The 25,146-nt window shown below is 43.8% G+C and overlaps 1 protein-coding gene across 1 annotated transcript in view; it reads right to left on the minus strand.

The window, feature by feature from the left end:
* Positions 1-25,146, minus strand: part of Dnah8 (dynein axonemal heavy chain 8) — a 211,128-nt gene that overhangs the window by 149,183 nt on the left and 36,799 nt on the right. Inside the window, exons 18-29 of the mRNA XM_051187064.1 lie at positions 19,721-19,801; positions 19,188-19,304; positions 17,821-17,940; positions 14,373-14,508; positions 11,157-11,269; positions 9,956-10,062; positions 7,940-8,012; positions 6,582-6,768; positions 4,715-4,911; positions 3,734-3,860; positions 2,006-2,241; positions 275-379 (exon numbers count right to left, since the gene is read on the minus strand). Coding sequence (XP_051043021.1) covers positions 275-379; positions 2,006-2,241; positions 3,734-3,860; positions 4,715-4,911; positions 6,582-6,768; positions 7,940-8,012; positions 9,956-10,062; positions 11,157-11,269; positions 14,373-14,508; positions 17,821-17,940; positions 19,188-19,304; positions 19,721-19,801 — 1,599 coding nt within the window. The remainder of the gene's footprint in view (positions 1-274; positions 380-2,005; positions 2,242-3,733; positions 3,861-4,714; positions 4,912-6,581; positions 6,769-7,939; positions 8,013-9,955; positions 10,063-11,156; positions 11,270-14,372; positions 14,509-17,820; positions 17,941-19,187; positions 19,305-19,720; positions 19,802-25,146) is intronic.

Here is a 25,146-nt window from a genome sequence, read left to right on the forward strand (position 1 = left end):
GGGGTGAGGCAGAGAATGAGAAGGCTTGCTAACAGCCACAGGGTTTCTTTGGGGGATAATGAATATGTTCTAGAATGAAGTCATGATGGTTTTTACGCAATTTTGTGGATATACAAAAATAAAATGCTGAATTGCCTACTTCAAAATGGCCAGTCTTCTGGCATGCAGGCTGTATATCAATAAAATTATTGCAAGTGATAGTTTTTAAAAGTTCAAAATGTATTTTCCTGGAAGCCATGACTTAATAAAAAGACGGAATTCAGTGTTCACTTACAGCTTTACTCTGCAGTTTGTTGAACGAGTATCTCAAGGTGTCAACGCCCTCAGACTCTTCTTTGGTCACTTCAACTTCAAATCTGTTTAAAATGCCATAGGCTTCCTGCAAAGCAGAGGCAGAGTTCAGAAACATCTCAGAGGAAGTATGTCCCAGGAGCTTTGGATACACCCTAAAAAACACAGCTGTGGGGATGCCTTTAGATTCTCACCAGGATCCACAATGCTGGCTCACAATCACCAGCTCAGAAACCCTCGCTTCACTGTCACCGGGGTCATTCTGGGGGAGATGTGAGCAGATCACAGTGAGAACCTCAATTTTAGACAGTATCCTTAGAGCTACTCCCCACCACCACCCCCTTTCTCCTCCTTGATCTTTGGGCACTGCCTATGGGATAGTGTCTCCTACATTAAGACGGGGATTAACCATATAAGAAATGGAGAGAAAAAGAGAGTAAAATGGATCAAAGGACAGATTAGCAGTTGCATTTACCAAAAGAATGTTGGCTGAAGAAGTTGAGTGTATGATAATTTATCAAATAGTGAGGGCTGGGTGATCAGCATCCCAAGTTCCCAAATATTAAGATCTTTAAATGGGCTCAGAAAGCATAAGGAGTGGCAAACACTGGGTGGTGTGAGAAATGTACCCCCATAGGTGCAAGTATTTGAAAACACTTGGTCCGCAGTTGGTGACACTGTTCAGGGAAGTTTAGAACACACAGTCTTGCCGGAGGAATTATGTCATTTGGAGGTGGGGAAGGGGTTGAGAGTTTAGAGCTTTCCCCTCCTTCCAGTTTCCCCTCTCTGCTTTATGCTTGGGTTTGAAGATACGAATTATCAGCTGCCTGCTCTTGCCACCATGCCTGCTGCTTGCGGCCATGCTCCCCCGCCATGATGGACTCTCATCCCTCTGCAACAGTGAGCCAATGCACACCCCTCCACAGTCGCTTTGGGCCATGGTGTGTTATCACAGCAACAGAATGGTGACTAACACAAGTACCAAGAGGAGGCAGTGTGCGTGCCAGTTCCCCAGACACTGTACGCTACACGGGCGTATGCTGTCTGAAGAGAACACAACAAGGGGCAAACTAGAGTGTTCCTCATTCTCGCTAAGAGTCAAAACAGTTATATATCTTAAATACTGTTAGTTATAAAAATACTTGTGACAGACGAAACAATGACATTCCCAATGAGCTCCAGGACCAAGATAATAGATGTGTATTCCTGGAAGCCATTGGGTTTGTCTTAAGCCACTGAGAATTTACACTCTGGTAATTTACCATTGCTGTAACGGGGAAGGAATATAGTGCTTTTCCTAACATTTCCTTTTGTTCACCTAAGATCCCGCAGGTGACTGCTGAATCTACACAGGCTCTTATTGTTCTCCTGCCTGTGTATGCTTGTAAGTAAGACCAACCACTGGTTTCCAGGAAGTTAAAGGTATTTGGAGAACTTACCCAACAAAGTAGAATTAATACAAGAGGGTGTAGTCAATACCTCCCATAAATTGTTAGTGCTGGCATCAAACACGGCATTTTCTAGCCCAATAAAGCATGTTAATATTCCTCTGTATATGATTTGTGTTGAAGTCATTAGAATTCCCCCAAACACAACATCCAGAAAAGTTTATTCCATCTACTAGATGAAGGAATGTATTACAGAATCACTTTTTTAAAACCTGCTTCTATTTTGAAAAGGCATTTCAGGAAATCAAGATTCAATCATTTCTTACTTCAATGGGCCCCAAAGTCATATCCATTTGAATTTCGTTGTCCCGAATGCAAGACAGAGCTTCCATGGCGAATCTGACATCGTCTAGGTCACGGATGGGTCTGGACAACTTTTTCAAGTATTCATTAATGAATGTTATCATGTCTGACATTTTCTTTTTATACTCTTCATTCAAGTATCGACAGAGCAGCATCTTCCAGGCCTTGGCCTCGATTGACAAGGCTAACTTCATTGGCTCTGGTGAGGGCAAGAAAGATGAAGGCAGAACCTCTGAGATGGTTTGCTGTGTATCCTGTGGATCTCAGCAGTCCCCCATTCAGTATTCAATGACCATAGGTGGCCACTGGTCACCTGAAGAATGCCTAGCCTGTTAGATGTGCTAGAAAGTTACTAGATTTCAGAGAGTGCTCCTATAAATCTGGCTGCAGGGAAAGGATGTGACAGTCTATGCAGGTTTCTAAACAGATAGCGCTGCTGGGTAAGCCATGCTTGCTACGGACACCCTACCATCAGGCCCTACTTATTCCCTCTAGTTCTAGGGAAACCCCTTTCCATGGAATGAAATCCACTGTTTCTCCCAGCAAACCACTGCCCTAGCTTGCCTTCAGTTCTACTCCGTCTCACCCACATGGTTAGAATACATACTCAACGTGACTCTACCCTGACTGATCATCCCAGCTCAATATAGATCTATTAAGGACCGATCTGAAGAGTCCTTCTGTTGGGATGGGAGTTGAGGGAGAGGCAAGAGTAGCCTGGAAAGCAGAAAATCCAGAGCGAAGAAAAAATGAGGAGCAGAGAGGAAGGGCACATGAGAGCCGTACCCACAAAGGCCAGAAGAGGGCACTGGATCCTGTGGAGCTGGAGTTATAAACAGTTGTGAGTCACCTGACATAGGCTCTTGGGAACCAAACTTGGGTCCTCTGCAAGAGCAATACATCCTCGTAACCAGTGAATCATCATATCTCCAACCCCATAGCTTTATATTTTAACATAGTGTAACACCACTGGGTGTGGTGGCTCATGTATGTAATCACAACACTCAGAAGATAGAGGCAGGAGGATCTGGAGTTCAGGGTCATCTTCAGCTATATATTCAGTTTGGGCCTAGCCTGGACTAAACGAGACTCTGTCTTAGAAAAAATCAAAAGAGGGGGGAGGTAAAAGAATATGGATGGCCTAAAACCAGTCAGCATTTACAATATTATACCAAAGCTGCTTGCTGAGTCAAGTACCATTTCATGGGTCGTAGTATCCTGACATCCCTGTCATCCAAAGTAAAATATTTTTACCTTAGACTCAAGACCAGACTACAAGAGCAGTCTGGCCTCAATCCCTGCAGTGGTCCTCCCCCTCTTATAGATACCACCGAGACATCATTTGTGAGTCCGTAGCTACCAGATTTCCAGGAGCCCAGGTTTCCCACCTACAGAGGTCAGTTTGTGTCAAAGCAGGTATCAATGGCCGTGTATTCTGTTCCCCACCCTTCCCCCATCTCCTGCCTTGAAATCAGAGAGCCTGGTTGCAGCCTGTGCTATGAAACTTGCCCCCATCCTCAGAGAGCCATATGAAGGGACCTCTATTCTGCCATAGGCCCCAATTCCTCCTCAGAGGTCTATCTGTCCATGGTGTTAGTAACTCTTCTAGTAACTCCTTACTCCCAACAACCCATCTCAGTGTCCCCCTTGACCCCTCATCCATGACCCACCAGCAACATTGGTGACATTACCTGTGTGCAATTCAAGGGCTCCTACGACAATAATGGGCTTCAGCTCATCAATCTCCTGTTCGAACGTGGCGTAGTGGAGAATTTCCGACCTGATCTCAGTCAGGGACGGGTTGTTGGCCAAAAACTCCTGTCAGGGAAGGTAACAGTTAAGATTCCCTTGGGTCCTCAGGAGTCTAACACATACACTTAGAACAGTTAGGCTGAAAAACTGCACTTGCTCTATAGCAGGATTCCTGTACAGGGAGATGGGACCCTAAGGCTCCCTGCTAGGAAGCAGTGTTTATTGGAACTAGCCGAAACTGGTCCAGTGGATTGACAGCATAGCAGTGAGTGGTATTACATACACACCCTTCCTCTCTGCTCCCTTACACACTAACATACATCGTGACTGGGTGCTCCAGTCATGCATCTGCACAGACACTGATAATGCCATATTGCCTTCCCTCACAGAAGGAGAGGGCAGGAAGGGTCACAGGACCAAATATCCAGCCACTCTTCCCATCCAATCAAACGCAAGTCTTCCCTAACTGCCCATGATGTTGAGGGTCTCTTAGAAGGGCTAGAGAACATAGGATGGAAAGGCCTCAAGGAAGGGGGCTCCATGTGCATAGCCCAAGGAGAAGGTATCATCCATGCTGGTGCAGCCTTCTCACAGTGCAGCTATTTTAGGATCACTCATGCTCTAAGCGTAACTAAACTCATGTGTTCCCCAAGGGGAACTTTGGAGGAAATGAATTTCGGTTTGTCACTGGGACTTTATGAGGAAGCAGGTACGTTGCCTAGTCCTGCTAGAGCCTCGCTATTGTCAGCTGCCTCAGGCCATCACTGTAAGAATAGCTAGTTGCTTAGTATCTTGCCACAGATTATCCCCATTAGCTTCATTCAGCCCCTAAACCCATCCCATGTGCACATACACACACACACCACGTACACACATACACACCACACACACACACACACACACAATCAGTAGAAGCACACCTTCACTTTCACATCCCGGTCTTCGGTCCACAGAGTCTTGTACTTCTGAAAGTCCTGCAAGGCCTCGTTGGCCGCCTTCCGGAGAGAATTCACAGAGGACGACAGGAGGAGGACCAGCTTGGAGATGTCTTTGTGCTCTGCCACCCCAGGGTAAAAGTTCTTTAGCTTCCTGGCAGGGATCGCTTCTTCGAAGGACCCTGAAAGCAGATGTTTCCAATCTATATTTAACTTGGAGATATTATCAATTGTAATATGGGTGGGGGTCTTTAAAAAAATGTTTGTGTGTGTGTGTGTGTGTGTATGTGTGTGTGTGTGTGTGTGTGTGTGTGTGCGTGCGTGCAGTGGGGTTGGTTTGGTTACATATATAATTTCTTTACTTGAAAGTCAAGATGACACCATGAAGGAATCCATTCTCTCTTTCCACTATGTAGTTCCCAAGAACAGAAGTCAGGCTGTCAAACATGGTGGTAAGCACTTTTACCCACTGAGCCATCTCACCAGCCCCGAATACTTTTATTTATTTGTCTAGTGTGTGTTTGTGTGTGTGTGTCTTCTCGGGTATGTCATATCATGGAGGTCAGTGGTCAGCTGGTGGGAGTCACCTCTCTCCTTCCACCCCATGGGCTCGGGAGCTTGAACTTAACTGCATTGTCAGGCTGGGCAGCAAGCGCCTTTACTTGCTGAGCCATCTTGCTGCACTCTGCCCCCTTTATTTTTGACACAGGATCTCATACTAGCCCATGTTGGTCTTGAACTTGCTATGTAGGTGACAAGGCCCTTGACTTCTGATCCTCTTACAGCTTCCTCCCTCTTGAGTGCTAGGATGATGGGTGTGTACCACCAAGACTGGCTACTGGCTTTTGATTGGCCCATGCAGCACTTAAAAAACAAAACAGTTTTTGACAATTAAAAGCATAGGCCTTCGTGTGAAACTACAGTCTCCCAGTTTCTCTCTTGAAATGGCATACCATGGGATGAGGAGCCTACAAGGGAAAAACAGCTGCGTTGACTGGAACTATGGTGCTTACCCAGCTGCCTGTAATCCTATTTGCTCTGCTACTGAATTAGATTTAAGGGAATAAATAAATAAAAGCACAAGGTGGTGGCTTAACTTGATCAACTATCTGAATGATGCTGTGGCATGCTTTGGTAGGTCAGTGCTTTGTAAGTACACTGTAGAAAAGGCCACACCTAAGGCTGAAGAGATGGTACGATGGTTTAGAGCAAGCTGGTTTCCATTCCCACCATCCATGTGGTGGCTCACAACCATTCATAACCCCAGTTCCAGTAAACTCAGTGCCCTTTGCTCATCTCAGTGGGTACCAGACACAAGTGGGGTCCACAGATACACATGCTGGGAAAGCAATTGTATGCATAAAACAAACCTATGAAAACTAAGACCGTGTCTGCTTATCCCTTCATGTTTTAAGACATTAGTTAGCAATTTGGGGCTATTACCATCATGCACAATAGTTCGTGAGAACACATAGGATGCTGAGTCAGTGCTCAGGTTTCTTTTTACACTTTGTCTTCCAAGATTACTACAAGACAATAATAAAACTACAAATCTTTGCTCACCGAGGACCAACAACTAGAAAGAAATGATTGTGTGTGTGTAGTGTGCACATGCACAGGCACATACACGCATGCACACACATACTCAAGTGCACACACACGGAGACTGGAGAGATGGCTCAGTGGTTTAAAGCAATTGCTGCTCTTGGGGAGGACCCAAGTTCAGGAAACCGCCTGTAACTCCAGTTCCAGAGTATCTGGTGCCCTCTTCTGGCCACCGTGAGCACCTGCACTCATGTGCACATGCACGTGCACACACTTTCTGGGCTAACTGGTGTTCCAATGTCCTTACCCTTCTTCGTTTTTCCTGTGCTTGGGTGGGTCTGGTCGGTGCCAGAGCGAGAGGCACTGTTAGGAATGGACTTGATTCGTCTGACCTGCTGCTGCCCCCAGTGTGCCACTCCTCTGCTGACCTCCAGGGTAAACTGGATCATGCGGTTGATGGCTTGCTGAATGTCATCCAGGCTAGGAACCATCACCTGTAGGGAACAGCAGCCTGTGTGTAATTCTACCAGCACACACAGCCCTCCCCAACCCACCCCTGATTCTCATCATCCAACTCCCCATGAGCACTCAGAGCCTGTGTTGGGCTGCTTTTAGGTGAGAGTTGTACCATGAAGTGCTGCAGATATCCGGCACCCTGGAGAGTTCCCTGTTCTACCTACTGCTGCTGGCCAAAAGGTCAAGGAATCCACATCAGTGAACTAAAATCACAGAACAAGCTACAGCATTGCGATTCCTTTTGCTTCTTTGCAAAGGGTCAAAGCAGCTACAAAGCTCTTTGCAGGTCCGACTGTGGGGTGTAGTGCCAGGAGGGGCACAGGCTGACCACCCTGTTTGGCTTGGAGCTCCAGGCAGCAGCAAGCAGCTGGGCTGCCAATGGAAAACGCAGGAGCTTCACAACGTTCAGTGTGCAGGTTCCTTTCACTCCAAGCTACAATATTCAAAAAGGTGCCTTCAAGATGCTGGATTTGGAACAGGGATTGTGGCTGCTATGGTGATTTTATTTTAATGTCTAAAAAAAAATGTAGGGAAATTTCTATTTGCTAATTGATGGCAGACAAGACCTTCACTCCTACACCAGACTGGAGTACACCATGAGCCATTTAGAAGTAGGGTGGATGTTTGCATGTGTGTGTTGCTATGGATCAAACCCAGTGCCCCTCTACACACTAAGCAAATGAACTACATCTCAGCTCAAAAATTCTAATAACAGATATAAATGGTGGCATTTTTACCTTTACTTCTATTCAAGACTAGGAGAAGTAAAAGTACATGCTCAGGGATTAAGGAAGTATACTTCCTGCATAAATCCCAAGCTCAGTTCCCAGAACCCACGCTGGGAGGCCCACAACCATCTGTAGGTCCAGCTCCAGAGGATCTGACACCCTCTTCTGGCCTCCATGGGTACTGCACACACACACACACACACACACACACACACACACACACTTTTAAAGTAAAATAAAAACACACAGAACCAAGGTCTTACTCTAAGTGAAAGCCTAGTTCTCATACAGAATTTTTTTTAAATTTTATTTATTTACTTATTTTACAACACTGGGGACCCAAAGCCTCACATTCTAAACACTCACCTAATACTGTGCTTTTAAAATACATCACCAAAATATCACCGGAAACAAGACTTACCACATTAGGAATTGCAAGATGCACTTCAGTTTTTATAAAGGAAATGATATCCTCTGACCGCTTCCGCCCATGGCTAGAATGAACAAACAATGAATGTTAACCTGAATTTCCATTTCTAATACTGTATGTTTCCATCCTAAAAATAAAGACCATCTTTAATCCTGGAAAAGCAAACGCACACACGCCCCCATTCCCAACCCAAGCTCAGGGAACATTGAGAGGAGGAGGCAGAAAGCACGTAAGAGCTGGAGGGGGTGATGCTGTAAAGTGCTGTGTCCTGGACATGAGGTGACTATTGTACTCATTAACACCCTGCCCCTACTGCTACCTGCTCCAGGCCTGCATAAGAACAAGCCAACAACATCAGTCAGCATTACACAGTCAACAGTGATACGACCCACAGGGTAACCAACAACAACAACAAAAAAAAGGACAGGAAGGTAGAAGAGGTGTGTTGGAAGTGCCTGGGGAGGGTAGGAAGAAGAGGTTGCAGGTAAATATGATCAAAGTACACTGTTTACATGTATGAAACTGTGATAAAATCAATGAAAGATACTGTACTTTTAAAAGACTTTTAAAATACCAAGTTACACCAAAAGAATGCTATTTATCATAGAACCATAAACTGCACATAACTAAAAACAAACAAACAAAAACATCAATTTGATTCTCTCAGAAGTAAAATATTCATCACACATACACCTCCTAGGCTTCTTCTCAGTAAGACAAATCATGCAAGGTCACTAAATGGCATTTTTTTTTTTTTTGAGAGACTAGGACAGACAGACTCCCTGGTAGGCACACAGAGAGGGAGAGGGGCCGTGGCTAGATTATAAAAGTAGTGAATTGTCAAGATGGCCAGCTTCTTCCTCACCCTCCTGACTTGAGACAAAAGCCCAGTAGCTTGAAATAAAGATTCTGAAGGCCTTTGTCTCCCACCAGCAAGCCCACCACTGAGAGACTGGCCCAACAAGTCCAAGGTGGGGTTGGGACATATCACACTACAGTTCTGGGCCAAACATCTGTCCTATCTGTCTTCAAACTGCCAGGCCCTGAAGTGTTCTGATGGAAGCTCCCCCTCAGCCCCTGGCATCCATATACCCAAAAAGTCTGGAATGTTCTGGTGGAAGTTCCACCTCAATACCCCTACCCTACTCATATACAGACACAGACACATAGACCGACACAGAGATGATAATTAGTCTGACTGGCAGCCTCTGCCTATTGCTCTCCTAGACAAGATTATTTGAAAAAAAGTGCAAACTTTCCATTCTCTTTGTCCTTGTGAATGCAAGAAATGTTGTCCCTCAGACAAAAACACCCAACTGTGTATGAGCACCAGCAGAGAGACAGGGACCAAAAGGAAGATGGAGTCCAAAAGCACAGAGAGCTGGCTTTTTAACCACTCGGTCTCCATTCCTTTCAGTGAGGCTCCAACAAGCAAACAAATGTGCTCTAACTCCGTCTCCCTCTGAAACCCAATAAAACAGGAGGGGGCTGAGATGCAAAGGGTACAATCTGAGAACCAGAAAAAGCTCCCCAAACACAAGCCAGCTGCTCAGCCAAAAGGCATCAGATAAACACCATTCTCCCACCTGTTTGAGAAACTGAGGGGTCCAGAGCTTAGCCACACATCCTGCTTCCCACCCCCTTCCCTGCCTCCTGCTGGATGCTAGCTCAGGCTGTAAGAAACACCCACCCACCCCACACCCACCTACACCCCTCCATATGGGTCTTGATTTCTCTACAGGGCCCCTACCATGCTGTCTCTGATGGTGGAGCCTGAACTGCTCAGGGCCCCCTCCATGTTGTTGTCTGTCTGTCCATGACATTGATAATAATACATGAATGTTATTAATAATATCTCTTCACTTAGAAAATGCTACTATAGCTACCTAGTTTGGGATAACATAAGACCCTGTCTCAAAAATAAACAGATAAATAAAATAAGAGCTACTACTGAATTACATTATTACAGGCAGTTTTCCCGACATATTTAGCACATTTCCAACTTGCCTTCCAACAAATATTCTCCTTTTCATTGTGTCCAAGGATAAGCGTGTGGCTTTTTGTAGACTGTCCAGTAATTGATGAGAGAAAAAAGCATACACCTCCTTACATTCCTGTAATAAGAAATCATGTTACATTTAATGCCAGAAATGAACACCTAATATCCCCAAAGTGACACGTGAGTAGTAAGAAAGAATAAAACATTCATTTTAAGTGATGCTGGAGAAACAAATTCAATCCTACATTTCTTGCCTGGGTTTCTTTAAACATACACAAAACAATTATTTGTTAATGTATGAAGAGAGCTTGCAGAAACAGCCGAGCAGGCCATATGAGAGCAGACCCAAAGGTAGAATTGAAAACAAAAACAAAAACAAAAACAAAACAAAACAAAAACAGTGCACTTGAATAATCCAGGTTTGCTCAATATCCAATAATGCACACTGAAATTTGAGTGGGAGGTTTCGTAATGCTTGGTGCAGGGGATGAGCAGAGGGGTATTTGTGAGTTCCTCTCCTCAGAGGGAGAGAGCCAGCCCTGCTTTCTTCTGTCACTGTTCTGTTGGTCATGAGAGGAAGCAAGCCCAGGTCCCTTCTGCAGGCTAACTCAGTTCCTGGAGCCCCAGAGCCCCCACACCCACTCCCACGAGTCACACACAGGGCCTGGTTCTGCCTCTCACTGCCCTGGCCCCTTTAAGGCTGGCAGAGGAGTCGGGGGCAGAAGAGTTACCAGAACAAAGAGGAGCACCACCTCTTCACGGTGGCCCGGATAATGGGTTATCGGGCTACACCTCAGATGCAGCCAGAATCCTGTCCAGAGCCCACTCTGGCACCGCACAAGAGGCAGGTTTGAGATGCAGAGGTGATAGTGGCCACTCAATCGGAGGGACTAATGAGGGGCTCAGTCTTGTATTTACACACACACACACACACACACACACACACACACACACAATTTATTTTAAAAACACAGGCATTCATATAACCAGCCATGGACAGAATCAAACCAAAATGAGGTCACTGAGGAAGACTGTAGGTCTGCTAGGTCCTGTCTGATCCTACAGGGTAAAAGTAAAAACACTGCATCGTGTTTTCTGGGTTCTGTAGTGAGGCAGACACTAACTGGTTGCAGGCCTGCCCCAGAGCAGCCCCATTTGTGTTATCTACAGTCTTATAAGTCACTAATCCACAAGCACCACAATAAATACCTTTTTAAATTCATCTTCCTTGTCATTGGTGTCAACCTCTTTTGTCTCAGGGTCATACTCAAGGCTGTCGCCCTCTTCAGCCTCACTTCCAAACACGACATGCTTCCTCTGCTCTGGATGCAAGACAAAACAAAAAACGCAACGCTTGAATTTCTAGAGTTACACTTATCCTAGCTTCATTAGGAAGGTCTTTGTTTTTATGTTTTTGTTTTTGTGTTTGTTTCATTTTTATTTTATGTGTTATGGGTGTTTTGCCTTTGGGACTGTATGTGCACTACATGTGTACAGTGCCTGCACACACCAGAAAGGGGCACTGAAACCCTGGAACTGGAAAACCTAACCCGGGTCCTCCATAAGAACAACCAAAGCTCTTAACTACTCAAGAAGCTCTTTTTAAAAATTAATTTTAAAAAAGGTTTTTACAAAAAATTATACATATATATGGTTTCTTTTATATTCCTTCTACTCGGAATTCAATTTAAAATATCCATCTCAAAAGACACAATATTCAACTAAAAATATATTCCATCAATATATATCATCTTTGTATTTAGAATTCAGAGGGTAAAAAATGGTGGGGAGGACCTGAATTTGGTTTGTAACATCCGCATAAAAAGCTGAGAATAGTGACATGCTTGTAATTCCAACACAGATAGGTGGATGCCAGCTGACCTAGCCAATGTGATGAATTGTGGGCCACTAAGAGATGCTGCCAAGCTGCCAAGGAGAGGCAGGGGGATCTCGGTGAGTTTGCAGCCAGCCTGGTCTACCCAGCAAGTTCCAGGACAGCCAGGGTACACAGAGAAACCCTGTCTCAAAAACAAAAACAAAAATAAAAAACAAAAAGAGAGAGAAAGAGAAAGAGAGAGACGCTGCCAAAAAATAAATAAAGATTAAAATTTTAACTTTTTTTCAAATTCCAGGTGTAGGTTGAGACAGCTCAGTGGGTACAGGTGTTTGCTGGCAGCCTGGTGACCTGAGTTCTATCTATGGAGTCCATACAGCAGGAAGAAAAAACAGACTGGCACATGTTACTCTCTGATCCCCACTGTGTGTGTGTGCATGTGTAATTTTAAAAAATTTAAACCCAGGTAGACAGCATCCTAAGGAACGTCGTCAGAGACTGACCTCTGACCTCTACATGAGCATGTACACATGGGTACCAGCGCACACACACAAAAGAAAAAGGAGGGGGACAGTAAGGAACGACTGTGAGACCTTGCACATCACGTCTTCTAAGTCATTAAGTCCACTCACTGACACCTGAGTATTCTAACTTTTGTGGTTTTGACACTTTTGACATGAACTAGCTGAGTGGGAAACAATCCATGCTGTGCAAACTCTGTAGATCAGGGCTTCTCATCATGCGGACACTCTTGGCCCCATAATCCTTTACTTTTGGGGCCATCCTGGAAGATGTTTCCAGTGTCCCAGCCCAGAAGCCAATAGCATCCACCCACACTGTGTATCAACCAAAAGATATCTCCCGGCATTGTTCTCCAGTGGCCACACCCCTTACAGAGAATCGTTGTGGTCTCCTAAGTCACAGATTGGACATCACCAGGGAACTCATTAAAAAGACAAACTCACATAGTCTCTCTCAGTCTCTGCTGTCCTGCCCTCCACCCCTCCTTTCTTATAATATCATTTCAATGTGATCTCTTTTTGACTGGAATATTCCCATCTCCCTGAAAAAAAAGCCAGCTCCCCTCTAGGTGCCTTGGCACGGAGCTAACATAGCTGACCTCTGACCTCTGAGAGGCAGAGCTGTCCCTTCAGCATTGCATTGGCAGCACACCCTGAGTCTAGCCAAAGACCTAACAGCCTTGTACTACAACCCTGAGCAGAGGACGCTGGAAAGAGCAGGCTTCTGGGCAACCAGGGCCACTGATTGACAGGGACAAAACCTTCTGAGATTTTGTTTGAGTAAAGCCACCAACTACAGACTTATACCCAGTCAGTTCTTATATAGAGCTCAAAAAAAAATTGTTTGAACTAAACAAATCTTCCATTGCAAATTTACCCAATCACAGGGCAACCTCAGGGAACCTAAAACCACCATGTTCTTAAACACCAATAAGAAGCAGAAAGTATGGAATCCCCAGCAGGGAATTTAAAGTCACACAGACCTCATAAAGGGGTTCAGATTCAGTAGTTTGTGACTTGGGCTTATGAACATGTATTTACTGAAATTATTGGGTCCCTGAGTTCTTTTAGTAAAAATAAGAAATTCTAAAACACTTGGAGGACAGGAAATGCACACACACACACACACACACACACACACACACACACACACAAAATCCAAAATTATTTCAACCTCTTCAAATAGTTGGTAAGATGAGGAAATCTCTCTCATCCCTAGTCAGACATACCCAGCACACTAGGACAGAGTTGGAAGTTAAGACAGAAAGCTCAGGGCTCAGAGACCGCTTGGCTTTCAGGAGAATGCCAAGTTCTTCCAGAGGATCTGAAGTCAGTTCCCATCACTTGTGACAGATGGGCCACTCACAGTTGCCTATAACTCCAGCTCCGGAACATCCAACACCCCCTCACATACATGGCTCACATTCACAAAGACACATGCATGCAAATAAAAAAATATAGAAATATTTAAAAACAAAAAGGCATGGACCTCCTTAGGCCATCCTTTAATCAAGGGTGGGAGGGCAGGATACACACCATGGTGTGATCTTGGCTGCCCTGGACCTCTGGGGTATTCCGAAGCAGGAACACAGCTAATTCTAGCAGGAACACATAGCTAACTCTGTAGAAAGGGCTGGGGTAGGTGGGGGATCTTAAAACATGGTCTTGCCCAAATTAGAATTTTCAGTCAAAAAATTAAAAAAAAAAAAAGGCAAGATGAGTCAAATGACCAAAGTGACATTAGAATACACACACACACACACACACACACACACACACACACACACACAGTAATAATTACACATCAGGACTGAGAGGGCTCTCTATAGGAAGGCTGGCTTGGCAAGTTGGCTGATGGCTGGCATCTGAAAACTAGGATTTCAACGACCCCACTATTCCCTAACGACCACTAAGAGCTCACAGCGTCTAAGCTGTTTGTGCCAACAGTATGGGTTATCCTGGGTGCCTGTTTTCCTGTGGAAAGCTGAAACCTTGCTATCTGCCAAGCAAGTGGTACCCGAGGGGAGACCCATCCGCAGCTCTGGGACTCACACTTCCTTGTGGAATTACCTGGCATCTGCTTAGCTTGCTTCCCGCTGTATTTAACTTCATAGATTTGCTCAAATATTAATATGAGCTCCTTCACAGCCTCTTCCACATGCCTGCTCTTGTGGTTTAAGACATCAGCCCATTCTTTTGTGTATGTCTGTTAAACAGATAAATAAATCCCCATTAGTGCTCAGACACCTTAAAAATATCTAGGAAATTATTATGACTCTAATCTCTACAGCTACTATTAATTCCACTTGAAAGCCACTAGCGGGGCTGGCTAGGTAGCTCAGTGGTAGGGTACTTGCCTAACATAGTCCTGGGCTCTATCCCCAGTACTGCAAGAGGAGACAGACAGATAATGTGATACAACACTAACCAAAACCAACGTGGGAGCAGGTGTTTGGGTTGCATTTCCCATCACAATCCATCACTGTGGGAAGTCAATGGCAGGGAATCCAGGTGGGAACCTGAAGACAGGGACCTGGAGACCGGAACTAAAGTTAAGAGCATGGAAGAAAGCTACTTGTTAGCTTGGTTCCCATGGTTTGTTCAGCTTGCCTTCTTGTAGAATCCAGGGCCACCAGCTCATGTGTGACATTACCCACAGTGTGCTAGGCCCTCCCACGTCAATCATTAATCAAGAAAATGCCCTTACAGACATGCACATAGGACAATGATGGAGGCAGTTCCTCAAGTAAGATTCCCTCTTCCCAGATAGAGCTAACCTTGTGTCAAGTTAGCAAAAACTAACCGGCACAATTTGCCCTTGCCAACTTGACACACAAGCACATCACTGTTAAACCACAACCTTTCCCTTCTTGTTAGTTCTGAAAATGTCATGTTACCATAGTATAAAACATCATCCAACTTTTAAAAGTCCCACATTCTTTTTAAAATCCCAACAACTTGAAAATTCATATTTACATTAAAAATCCAAAGTCTCTTAGCTATGGGCTTCTGTAAAACCAAAAACAACTTACATATTTTCTTATACCAGCATGTTAGAGCCAGGAAACAATAGCTGCTGGATCAAAGCAAAATCAAACTCCAACAGTGTAAACAGCTCCATGTCTAACTTCTGGGGCCCATTCATGAAATTCTGTGGGATCGGGCCTAAAGGTGCAGGCCCACATTCTGACACTAATGAAAGACCCAAATTCTCCTCTTCATCTTGAGTTTTGGATATGAAAGCAAAAACAGCATTTAGGCCTGGGGAGACTGTCTCTGCTCAGAGCATCTTCTCTGGTACTCATTCTCTAGAGCTCCCCGCCTGCAACTCCCACCCACCCCCACATTACCACCACCACCCCGCCCTACATCCCATGACTTCCTGTCTGCTATGTGGCTAGCTGAGCTCCACCCTGACATAACCACCATTTCTCTTACAGTTTTTATTTCTCCTTCTCCCTTCCCCTGGGAAGCAGCTCAAGGTGTGTGTGTGTGTGTGTGTGTGTGTGTGTGTGTGTGTGTGTGTGTGTGTGTATACGAGCTTTGGGGTTTTTTTCATGTGCATTGATGTTTTGCCTGCATGTATGTCTGTGTGAGGACGTCAGATCCCCTGGAACTGGAATTAGAGACAGTTGTGAGCTACAATATGAGTCCTGGGAATTGAACCTGGGTCCTCTGGAAGAGCAGCCAGTGCTCTCAACTACTGAGCCATCTCTCCAGCCCCATATGCAGCTGAAGTTACAGTGTACCCGCGACTGGGCTTTTTTCTTTTAAACTCTAATAAAATTGCCCTTGAGAGTCTGTTTCAGTCCATTCTCAATTTTATTTTTTATTTACATGACTAAGAATCCCAGGATAAGATTCCAATCTCACCAGTATTATCTGGCAACCAAGAAGGGACACCCCAAATTTGTCAGTAACACTACCACAGCCAAATATATATAAGATGACCCAACAATTTCACTTTCGGATGTATACCCACCAACATCAGTTCTAACATCCACACATACACATTCAGTGTGTAACTGAATGCTGTGAGCTATCCAGCAGCCTAGGTAAATTGCAATAAACTTATAGAATAATACACTGTCATGAGATGGAAAGAATAGGTGAGTCACATCTATGTAAATATAAAGACAACGCCCTGCACTATACCACTTACGTGAAGTGGAGATCAAAAAGCAAGGAAATGAATGTACAACGATAGAAGTCAAATGGTGATTTCCTGGGGGGAGGGGCTGTCTGGAATGGATCACAGGGGACTCATTTGGGATAAAGAAAAGTCTACACCCCCATGGTAGAGGTGGTCACAAGGTGTAGCATGTATAGACATTCACTGAATACTAGACTTAGGTTCTGTGTACTAAAGGGACAGAGACATGGCTCCGTGATCAAGAACACTGAATGCTCTTGCAGGGAACCCAATGCCAATTCCCGGTAGGTACCTACAGGACAACTCATAAGCATGTCTAACCCCAACCCCAGGTGATCCAACACCCTCTTCTGACTTCCTCAGGCACCAGGAATGCATGTGGTACATAGATATACATGTAAACAAAATGCCTATACACATAAGAATTTTTAACTAAAGAAAAGACCTGTGAACTTTTTAGGTGTGTGTATATAAACACAAACCAGTAAGAAAGGAAAATAACCCAGGCTGGAATGTCAATGCAGGAGAGGATGCTCAGGTTAGATCTTATGCTGTAAATGACTGAATGCCACTGCCATGGAAGGAAAGCTGCATAATCAGATATTTTGGCAATATGGCTGGATAGGATGGCCAGATATGGCAGCAGGGCCAGGGTCAGGCCACAGTGTTAAGCTGAGCTTAAAGGCCTGACCTGACCTAAGAAACAGGGAGTGGGTACAGGAAAATCAGTGATCCAAGCAAAAGTTGGCAAAACCTGGCTTGGCTTTAAGACTAAATGGACTTAGGAAATAGAGTGTGGAAAGGTGGTGAGTCCCAGGTTTCTCAGTGACTTAACAGGAAAACATGTGTAATCAAACCATAAGAAAAATGGCATCTGGTCATGGTGGCCCAGACCCTTAATCCCAGGTGCTCAAGAGGCAGAGGCAGGTGAATCTCTATTAGTTCAAGGCCAGCCTGGTCTAAACTGGGAGTTCCAGGACAGCCAGGGCTACATACAAAGAACTAGATGAAAGGGGAGGGGGGAAGGGAGAGGAGAGGAGGGGAGGAAAATGGAAGGGAGTAGATAATTGACTGAGGGAGAGGAGCCCATGAAACACTGACTTCAGCATTAATTTAAGGGCATTAGTAAAACCATACCTAGGTGTGGCCCTGGATTGAGCTGCTGGAGCCATATAAATCTTTGATGCTTAGGGTATTTTCCACCAAAGCCAGGAAGAGGAGGGAGGAGAGAGGAAGGAGGAGAAGAAAAGAGGAGGAAAAGGAGGGAGAGGAAAAGAACAAGATGGCTTAGGTGTCTGTGTTTAAATCTTGAATTTACATGTTAGGTCAGTGACTCAGTACTTCTGTGTTATAATGAATGCATACCTCGTTGAGGGTTAGCATATCTTCTACCCTGGTAGCACCACTGTCCGACAAGGAAATCAGCAACGTCTTGGCTATCTCCTTCAGAACTGTGTCGATATGCATCTCACACAGGTCATTGACCTACCCGCAAGAAAAGGATTTCAAAAGTAAAAGTAAGAAATAGCTCTCTTTCCCTTTAACACTAACATTGTCCATCCAAAATGATCTGGAGCTATAAATCCATTTACAGAACTGAATCTAGAGATTTGCAACCTGGGTCAAGCACAGTTGGTGAATGACAGTCCAGGAAAATGAATGCAACGAAGCCATGGCATGGGTCCAAAGCGGCCTGGGTCTAAAGCAATGTGGGCCACAGCATCACTAAATGGGTGTGGCTTTCTTTGACTCTCATCTTGCACAATGAGCCATTATAGTTCAAGACACTAAGGCTCAGAGAAGGAAGGACACACAGCTAGAAAAAAAAAAAAAAAAAGAGGAGGATCTTAGCCATGTGTTGCTGGCTTAAAAGACTCTGAGTTTGTGACACCATGACACCACACAGAGAAATAAACAGGCCATGGATCATTAGACTACTATGTTATTTGGCCAAAGTTAGACACACGTTAATGTTAACATCTAGGCAGGACACACCGCCATTTTCTTGTGTGTGTGTGTGTGTGTGTGTGCATGAGCATGTGTGCACACAAGCACCTGAGACTGATGTTAGATGCTTGCTCCATAGAATTCCACTTTGATTACTGAGGCAGGATCCCTCTCTCTGAATGTGCCAAATAAGCTAGCCAGCCAGCTTGTCCTGGGGTTCCCCCATCTCTGCCTCTCAAATGGTACAATTGCAGGTGGGCCACCACACCTGCTTGGCGCATTATGAGGGAGGGAATCTGAACACAGTTCTCATGTTTGCAAAGCAAGCATTTCATGCACTGAGCCATCTCTCCAGATTCCAACTACAGTGTACATTCAAAGCATCACCTCAGCCTATTGAGGGCAAGGGAAACTCAGGGATAAACTCAGAGCAACCCAGAGGGGAAAGACCCAAATAGTAAAACAGGAAACATAATTCTTTGACCTATTTAATGGACATTTAGTTTAAAAAAAAAAAACATACCCTTTTTTTTAGGATATACTGCATTTTTAATTATGTATATGTGTTTCCATATGGGGATCTGCATGCAAATGCAGGTGCCCACAGAGGCGCCAGGTCTCTGTGGAGTTAGAGTTTCAGACAGTTGTGAGCAGCTGGATACGGGTGCTGGGACCACCTCTCCAGCCCAAACCTTACCCTTTAAAAGGGGCTCCAGGTGTGTTTAAACAGCAGCTTGTGTCTTGAGTGTTAAGTGTGTGTGGTTTTGAGAGATGCCTGTTATTACCTTCTTTAAAAGCTGGTTGAACATATCCAAAACGGACTCCACCTCATGAAAGAAGCTCTCCAGCATCAGGGATGACCATGTTAGTATTGTGAGCCCTTGCCTCAGCACAGATTCCACCTAGGGAGAGCAAAAAGGTGACCATCGCCCATTGCTCACAGGAGTCTTTTCCAGAAAAGCCTCTTTCGTTACTTGAAAATATTGTGTGGTGTATTTCCTTAATTACATTCCCCCACCATCACACCTAATAGAGATTCCTTTTGTCTTAAATCATCTTCAGATGTCCTGGAAGCAGCCATAAATTTTTACAGATTACTCACAACTCACATTTACTTGTTTTCCAAAGGTAACAAAACTAAGCAAGAAATCATTCCATGAGAAGGGGGGAGAGGAAGAGAGGGAGAGAGAGAGCTGTAAAGTTGAAATGAGAAAGACAGATGGCCTAGGCAATAGATGTGCTCTGAGATCCATAATCTATAGAACAGAAATCTAATTTTAAATCACAGAAATCAATATGAACCACCAGCATCACCAACCTTTTTCATTTTAGGGGTCATGAGATTGACAAACACAGAAGGCACTTCCTGGCATAAATCGTCATAATATTGCAGAAGGCCCTGTACAAAGTCAAAAACAGCAGAGCTTAATTTAATTCATATTGAAGCAATGACCACATTTTGGCTCATACCAGAAAGGCTTCATTGCACCTGATTTTTCCACACGGGTCTGTCAGTATGGGAACTGCCCGTTTTAATTTACACCGGCTGATTATACTTTGTCATTAGCTGTCAATCACAAGAACATTCTCTTTCCATTCAAACATGTTCATGTCACTTCTTAGATTCTCGATTTTTTTCCCCATATGCTGGCTGCTTTTCTCTCTTCATTTTGTGAAACTAGATAATTATCATTTCATGGCATCTGTTATTACACATTTTTATCTTTTTGCTTTTTTAGTTTTTTTTTTTTTCAATCATTTGTTTGCTTAAGACAAGGTCTCAAGTAGCCTAGGCTGGCTTTGAACTCCTGATCCTCCTGCTTCTACCTTCCATGTGCTTGATTACAGGCATTCTCCCAGACACGGCTCCTAATCTTTTGACCCATTAAAACACACTCACCACTGAGGCTGGAGAGATGGCTTGTAGTTAAGAGTTCTTGCTACTCAAGCTAAGGACCAGAGTTCACATTCCCATGACCAAATTGGCTGGCTCACAAAAACCTGTGACTCCAGGTCCAAGGGCTCCAATGTCCATGTTAAAGTGGCACACACTACACATACACACACACACGAACACACACCTTTAAAACAACACCAAAATCATAATTGATTCTTATTTTTTTTTTTTTAAGATTTAACCTTTATTTTATGTGTATAGGTGTTTTGCTTGCATTCCCAACTATAAACCATGTGCATGCAGTGTCCAGAGAGGCCAGAAGAGGGTGCTAGGTCCTAGAGACTGGATACAGTAATTGTTGCTGCAAGAGCAGCAAATGCTCTTACCCAAGTCATCACTCCAGCCTTTGCTGCTTAAATCTAAATAAATTCAACTGTTCCACACAACCAGAATTTTTCTTCTAGAGATGACCCATGATGACCAGCTTGGGCAGGTTTGCATCTTACTGCAGGGTGTGGTGGGAGGTGTGGCATGAAGTTGCTGGACCGGTCTTTAAGCAACTTCAGTTTTAATTGATAGTTTCAGAGTTCTTGGTTTCCTTAAGTCAGGACACTCAGCAAGCAGCTTTGACTTTCATGATGTCACCCAAATGCTAATGAGATCCCATGAGGTAAGAATGGTAGCAGCCTCCTGATACCCAAAGCACCTGATGCCAAGTGCAGGGTCACCGTGATGCCAACGCACCACTGGGGTGGAGGCTTTTTCAACAATTATATCCTATTTTGCTAAGAGCAGAAACTCTTTGAAGAAGAAACATGAATCTCTGTAGCATTTGTTCTTTGAAGAAAACAGATGTGAATCTCTGTGGCATTGGACTAGGCAAAGACTTCTCAAACAGGACAATGAAAACACAAAAAAACAAAATTAAGAAGAAGTTTATTGGACTTCATCAAAATGCAAAATGCTTTTATTTCAAAATGCATCACTGGCTAGGCATATTGACCCACACCTTTAATCCCAGCACCTGAGTAGCAGAATCGGGCAGATCTCTGAGAGTTCAAGGCCAGCCTGGTCTACATAGAGTTTCGGGTAAATCAAAGCTATATAGTGAGACTTTGACGAAAAAAAAAAAGAAAAGAAAAATCATTAACAAAGGAGAACAACCCACAGAAAGGGAGGAAAAAAAGCAAATCTAATATCTGATAACATACTAGTGTCTACAACCCAATTTTAAAATGAGCAGAGACTCTGAACAGGCAGCAAAACTTTATGATAAAACTCTTTACCTGTCCAAACAGCCAAAAAGCTCACGAAAAGATGCAGAGCATCACTAGTCACCAAGGAAACGAGAATCCAAACCATATGGGAATTCAGGACCAGAAGGCCACAAAAACAAAGGGCGGGCACTAACAAGTAGTGGCAAGGATGTAGCAAACCCAGACTCACCCTGGCTCCCAGGAAGGGAAATAAAGTGATGGTGTCACTTTTGTCACATCTGAGAACAGCATAGTTCTTTAAAACGTTTCAAGTGGGCTTAGCAAGTTAATGAAACCTAGTGATTTCACTCACGTAGAAGAGAGCCTAAGAGAGTAAAGACATTCACAGCCACATTTCATATTCATAAAAGGCACAAAACAGAAACAGACCAAATGCTCATCCATCAAGCAGAAATTTTCCCCGAGACTAAATCCTTTCATCTTGGAGGGAATGTGGGTCAGAAAGGAGGTGAAGCATCCCACCCTGCAGGGGGAAGCTTGTTCCCCACAGCAAGTAAACAACGCAAAGGCTTCAGGAAGTCCCCGAAACTGGCCAGAATCACTAGGTCTCTCCCTCTCCAAGCATGCATGAACTATAACATCTACTGAGAGGCACTCCCAGACAAGATGAATCAGCTGAAAGAGTCAGAGACATGCCAAACTGCCCTGAAGCCTCTCAGACCAGCTCAGCCATCTGGAAGAAGCAGAGTAGTTGAACTGCCTGAAAAATACAGACCAGACAAGTTACCTGGAAGAGACTGCAACCAACAGAGCTACTCAGAAACAGACTCTACAACCTGTTGACCTGCCTGTGGGGTGCACAGTGTGCTCCAGGCCCAGCTTTTATCATCTGTCACCCATGCTGGGGTGGGCTTTGGTGATGCAGCTATAGCTGAGCCATGCTTTTTAGTAACCCCTTGCCCATATTCCTGTAAGTATCCCCCGGAAAACTCGTTGGTTCACCCAGTTAGAGTTTGGTGATATTCTTATTTTAGCCTGTGGTTGGTTGGTGAGCAAACATTTGTTCACATGCCCCCCAGGAATAGTGTCACACAACACCAAGTGACAAGCAGATAAACCAAGTATGGTAGCCTTGTACAAAGGAATGAATGTGAAGCCCTGACACACGAAACAATGTGGATTAGCTTTCTTTAAAGAAGGAAGCTACATACACAAGTCCACATGTGTGATTCCATTTGTAGGAAATGCACAATGTGGGTAAGTCCACAGAGACAATGCCAATGATAGTTTCTAGCTGCAGGGTAGGAGGGAGATTGGAGGTAACATGAGGAAAGAATTCTGTTGGGCATGGGGGCTCTCTTTTGGGGATGACAAAAATATCCTAGAGCTGAATGTGATAATCGTTGTACAGCTCTAAGGAGACACTAAAACCATTCAATTGTATATTTTAAATGAACTAACTGTGTGGTATAGGAATCATATTTCAATAATGTTGTTACTTGAAAACAAAACTGTTTGGCTAGGCAGGATAAGGCCCTAATTTCATCACTTGTGAGGCAGGGGTGGGGAGGTTAGGAGTTCAAGGTTACTCTCAACTACATAGCAAGTCTGAGGTCAGCTGATCTTTGAGACTCTGTCTCAAAACAAAACAGCAACAAAAAAAAATGGTAACAACAACAACAAAAACTTCGTAGGAAAACTTTTACCTTTGATGTTCCTCTGTTTTTTTAATGTTTATTATTTTACATATGCCTGTATGTGCCTTCCTATCGTCACACATGCATATAGGTACCTGCGGAGTCCAGAAGAGGGTTTTGGATCTTCAAGAACTGAAGTTACAGGTGACTAGGAGCCACCATGTGGATGCTGGGAACTGAACCCAAGTCCTCTGCAAGAACATCCAGTGCTCTTAGCCTCTGAGCCATCTCTCCAGCCCTCTTTTAAAACACAGCATTTTTACCAATTCTTAGAGAATTCTGTAGATGCATACAATGTATTTTGATCATATCCGTTCCGCCAAACTTGCCCCTATTTGCTGTACTCTTAAAGCTGCATATCATAACCAACTTTTAATTTGATATAATTCATAGCAGAATAAAAGTTCGAAATATTCCCTGAGTCTCTTTTCATTTCCTTCCAAAAGAGCCAACCAACCAACTTGTCCTTGTGACCAAACATGGACTTTAATTAAACCAAGAGATTTCAATGTAATGACATTGAAAAGAGCAGACTGGCTGTCATCTTCCTAGCAAGATCCAGGAAGAGTCCTATATTGACACCTTACGTTACTGATGAAAGGAAGTTAATCCTCTCTGTGCCGAGGCAAATAGAATCCTTTTCCTCATTGAATCATCAGCAGTTCCATTAATTTCTATGTATTCATCTTATAATCCATATTTAATCAGGTTCTTTATTCTTGGATTTGTATTCTGGTCTTTTGCTATGACTAATGCTGCTGGAAGGAATTATCTTTACATTTATATATCTTCCTGCCTCCCCAGAATATATGCCCACAGACTTCCTAGCTTGCTGCTTTAACTGGCTTTTTAAAGAAATCTGCTGTTACCTACTCTGTTTTACTTTGGTTTCACTTTGAAACCATGCACTAAATTTTAATAGACTTTTTATTTACCTGTTTATTTTTAGGTAGGTGTATGGGTGTGTCTGTGTATGTGCATGTGCACATAAGTGCAGATGCCTGTGGACACCAGCAGAGGGCATGCAATGACCTGGAGCTGGAGGTGCAGGCAGTTTTGAGTTACCCAGTGTGGTCCTTTGCAAGAACAGGATGTTCTCAACACCTGGGACAATTCCCCTGCCCGGTGGTTCTCAACCTTCCTAATGTTGCAACCCTTTAGTACAGTTCCTCAGGTTGTGGTTGACCCCCAACCATAAAATTACTTTTGTGGCTACTTCATAACTGTAACATTGCTACTGTTATGAATTATAATGTAAACATCTGATATGCATATCTGATATTTGACCCCCCAAGGGAGTCATGATCCATAGGTTGAGAACCACTGCCAACTTCTTGGATATACTTAATTAACCCTCTTTCATGCTACTTTTGAATGTTGCCTTGTTTTTGTTTGGTTTTTGAGACAGTGTCTTACTATTTGTTCTTGTTGTCCTGAACTCATGCTGCAGCCCAGGCTGGCTTCAAACTCACAGTGATTCTCCTGACTCTGCCTCCCAAATGCTGGGATTAAAGACATGCACCATTACACCTGCCTCATAATTTTAAATTTTACATTACTCATAAGTGAACTTAAATTGGAATGTTCCATTTTATCCTAAAATGGTGGAGAATCCTTTCCATTTGTGTTATTTTATAGCCACCCCTCTCTCATAATTCATATTTTATTAGTATCTGTATTAAATATATTAAATGTAATGTTCTTGCTCCATAAAGTTATAATTAAAGCATTGTTAAACCTGAAGCTTTATCACTTAGAACCCAGAAGTCCATATGAGCTCTGAAATCCTTCTTCTTTCCATCTCCCATGTTGTTTGTAAATTGGTATTTTAATCCTACCAAGACGGGGCAGCAGAGAGGGCTCAGTGGTTAAGAGTAGTCACTGCTCTTGCAGAGGACCCACATTCTGATCCAGTACTCCTCACAAGTGACTC

The sequence above is a fragment of the Phodopus roborovskii genome, unplaced genomic scaffold (assembly GCF_943737965.1).
Source record: "Phodopus roborovskii unplaced genomic scaffold, PHOROB, whole genome shotgun sequence".
NCBI lineage: Eukaryota > Metazoa > Chordata > Mammalia > Rodentia > Cricetidae > Phodopus > Phodopus roborovskii.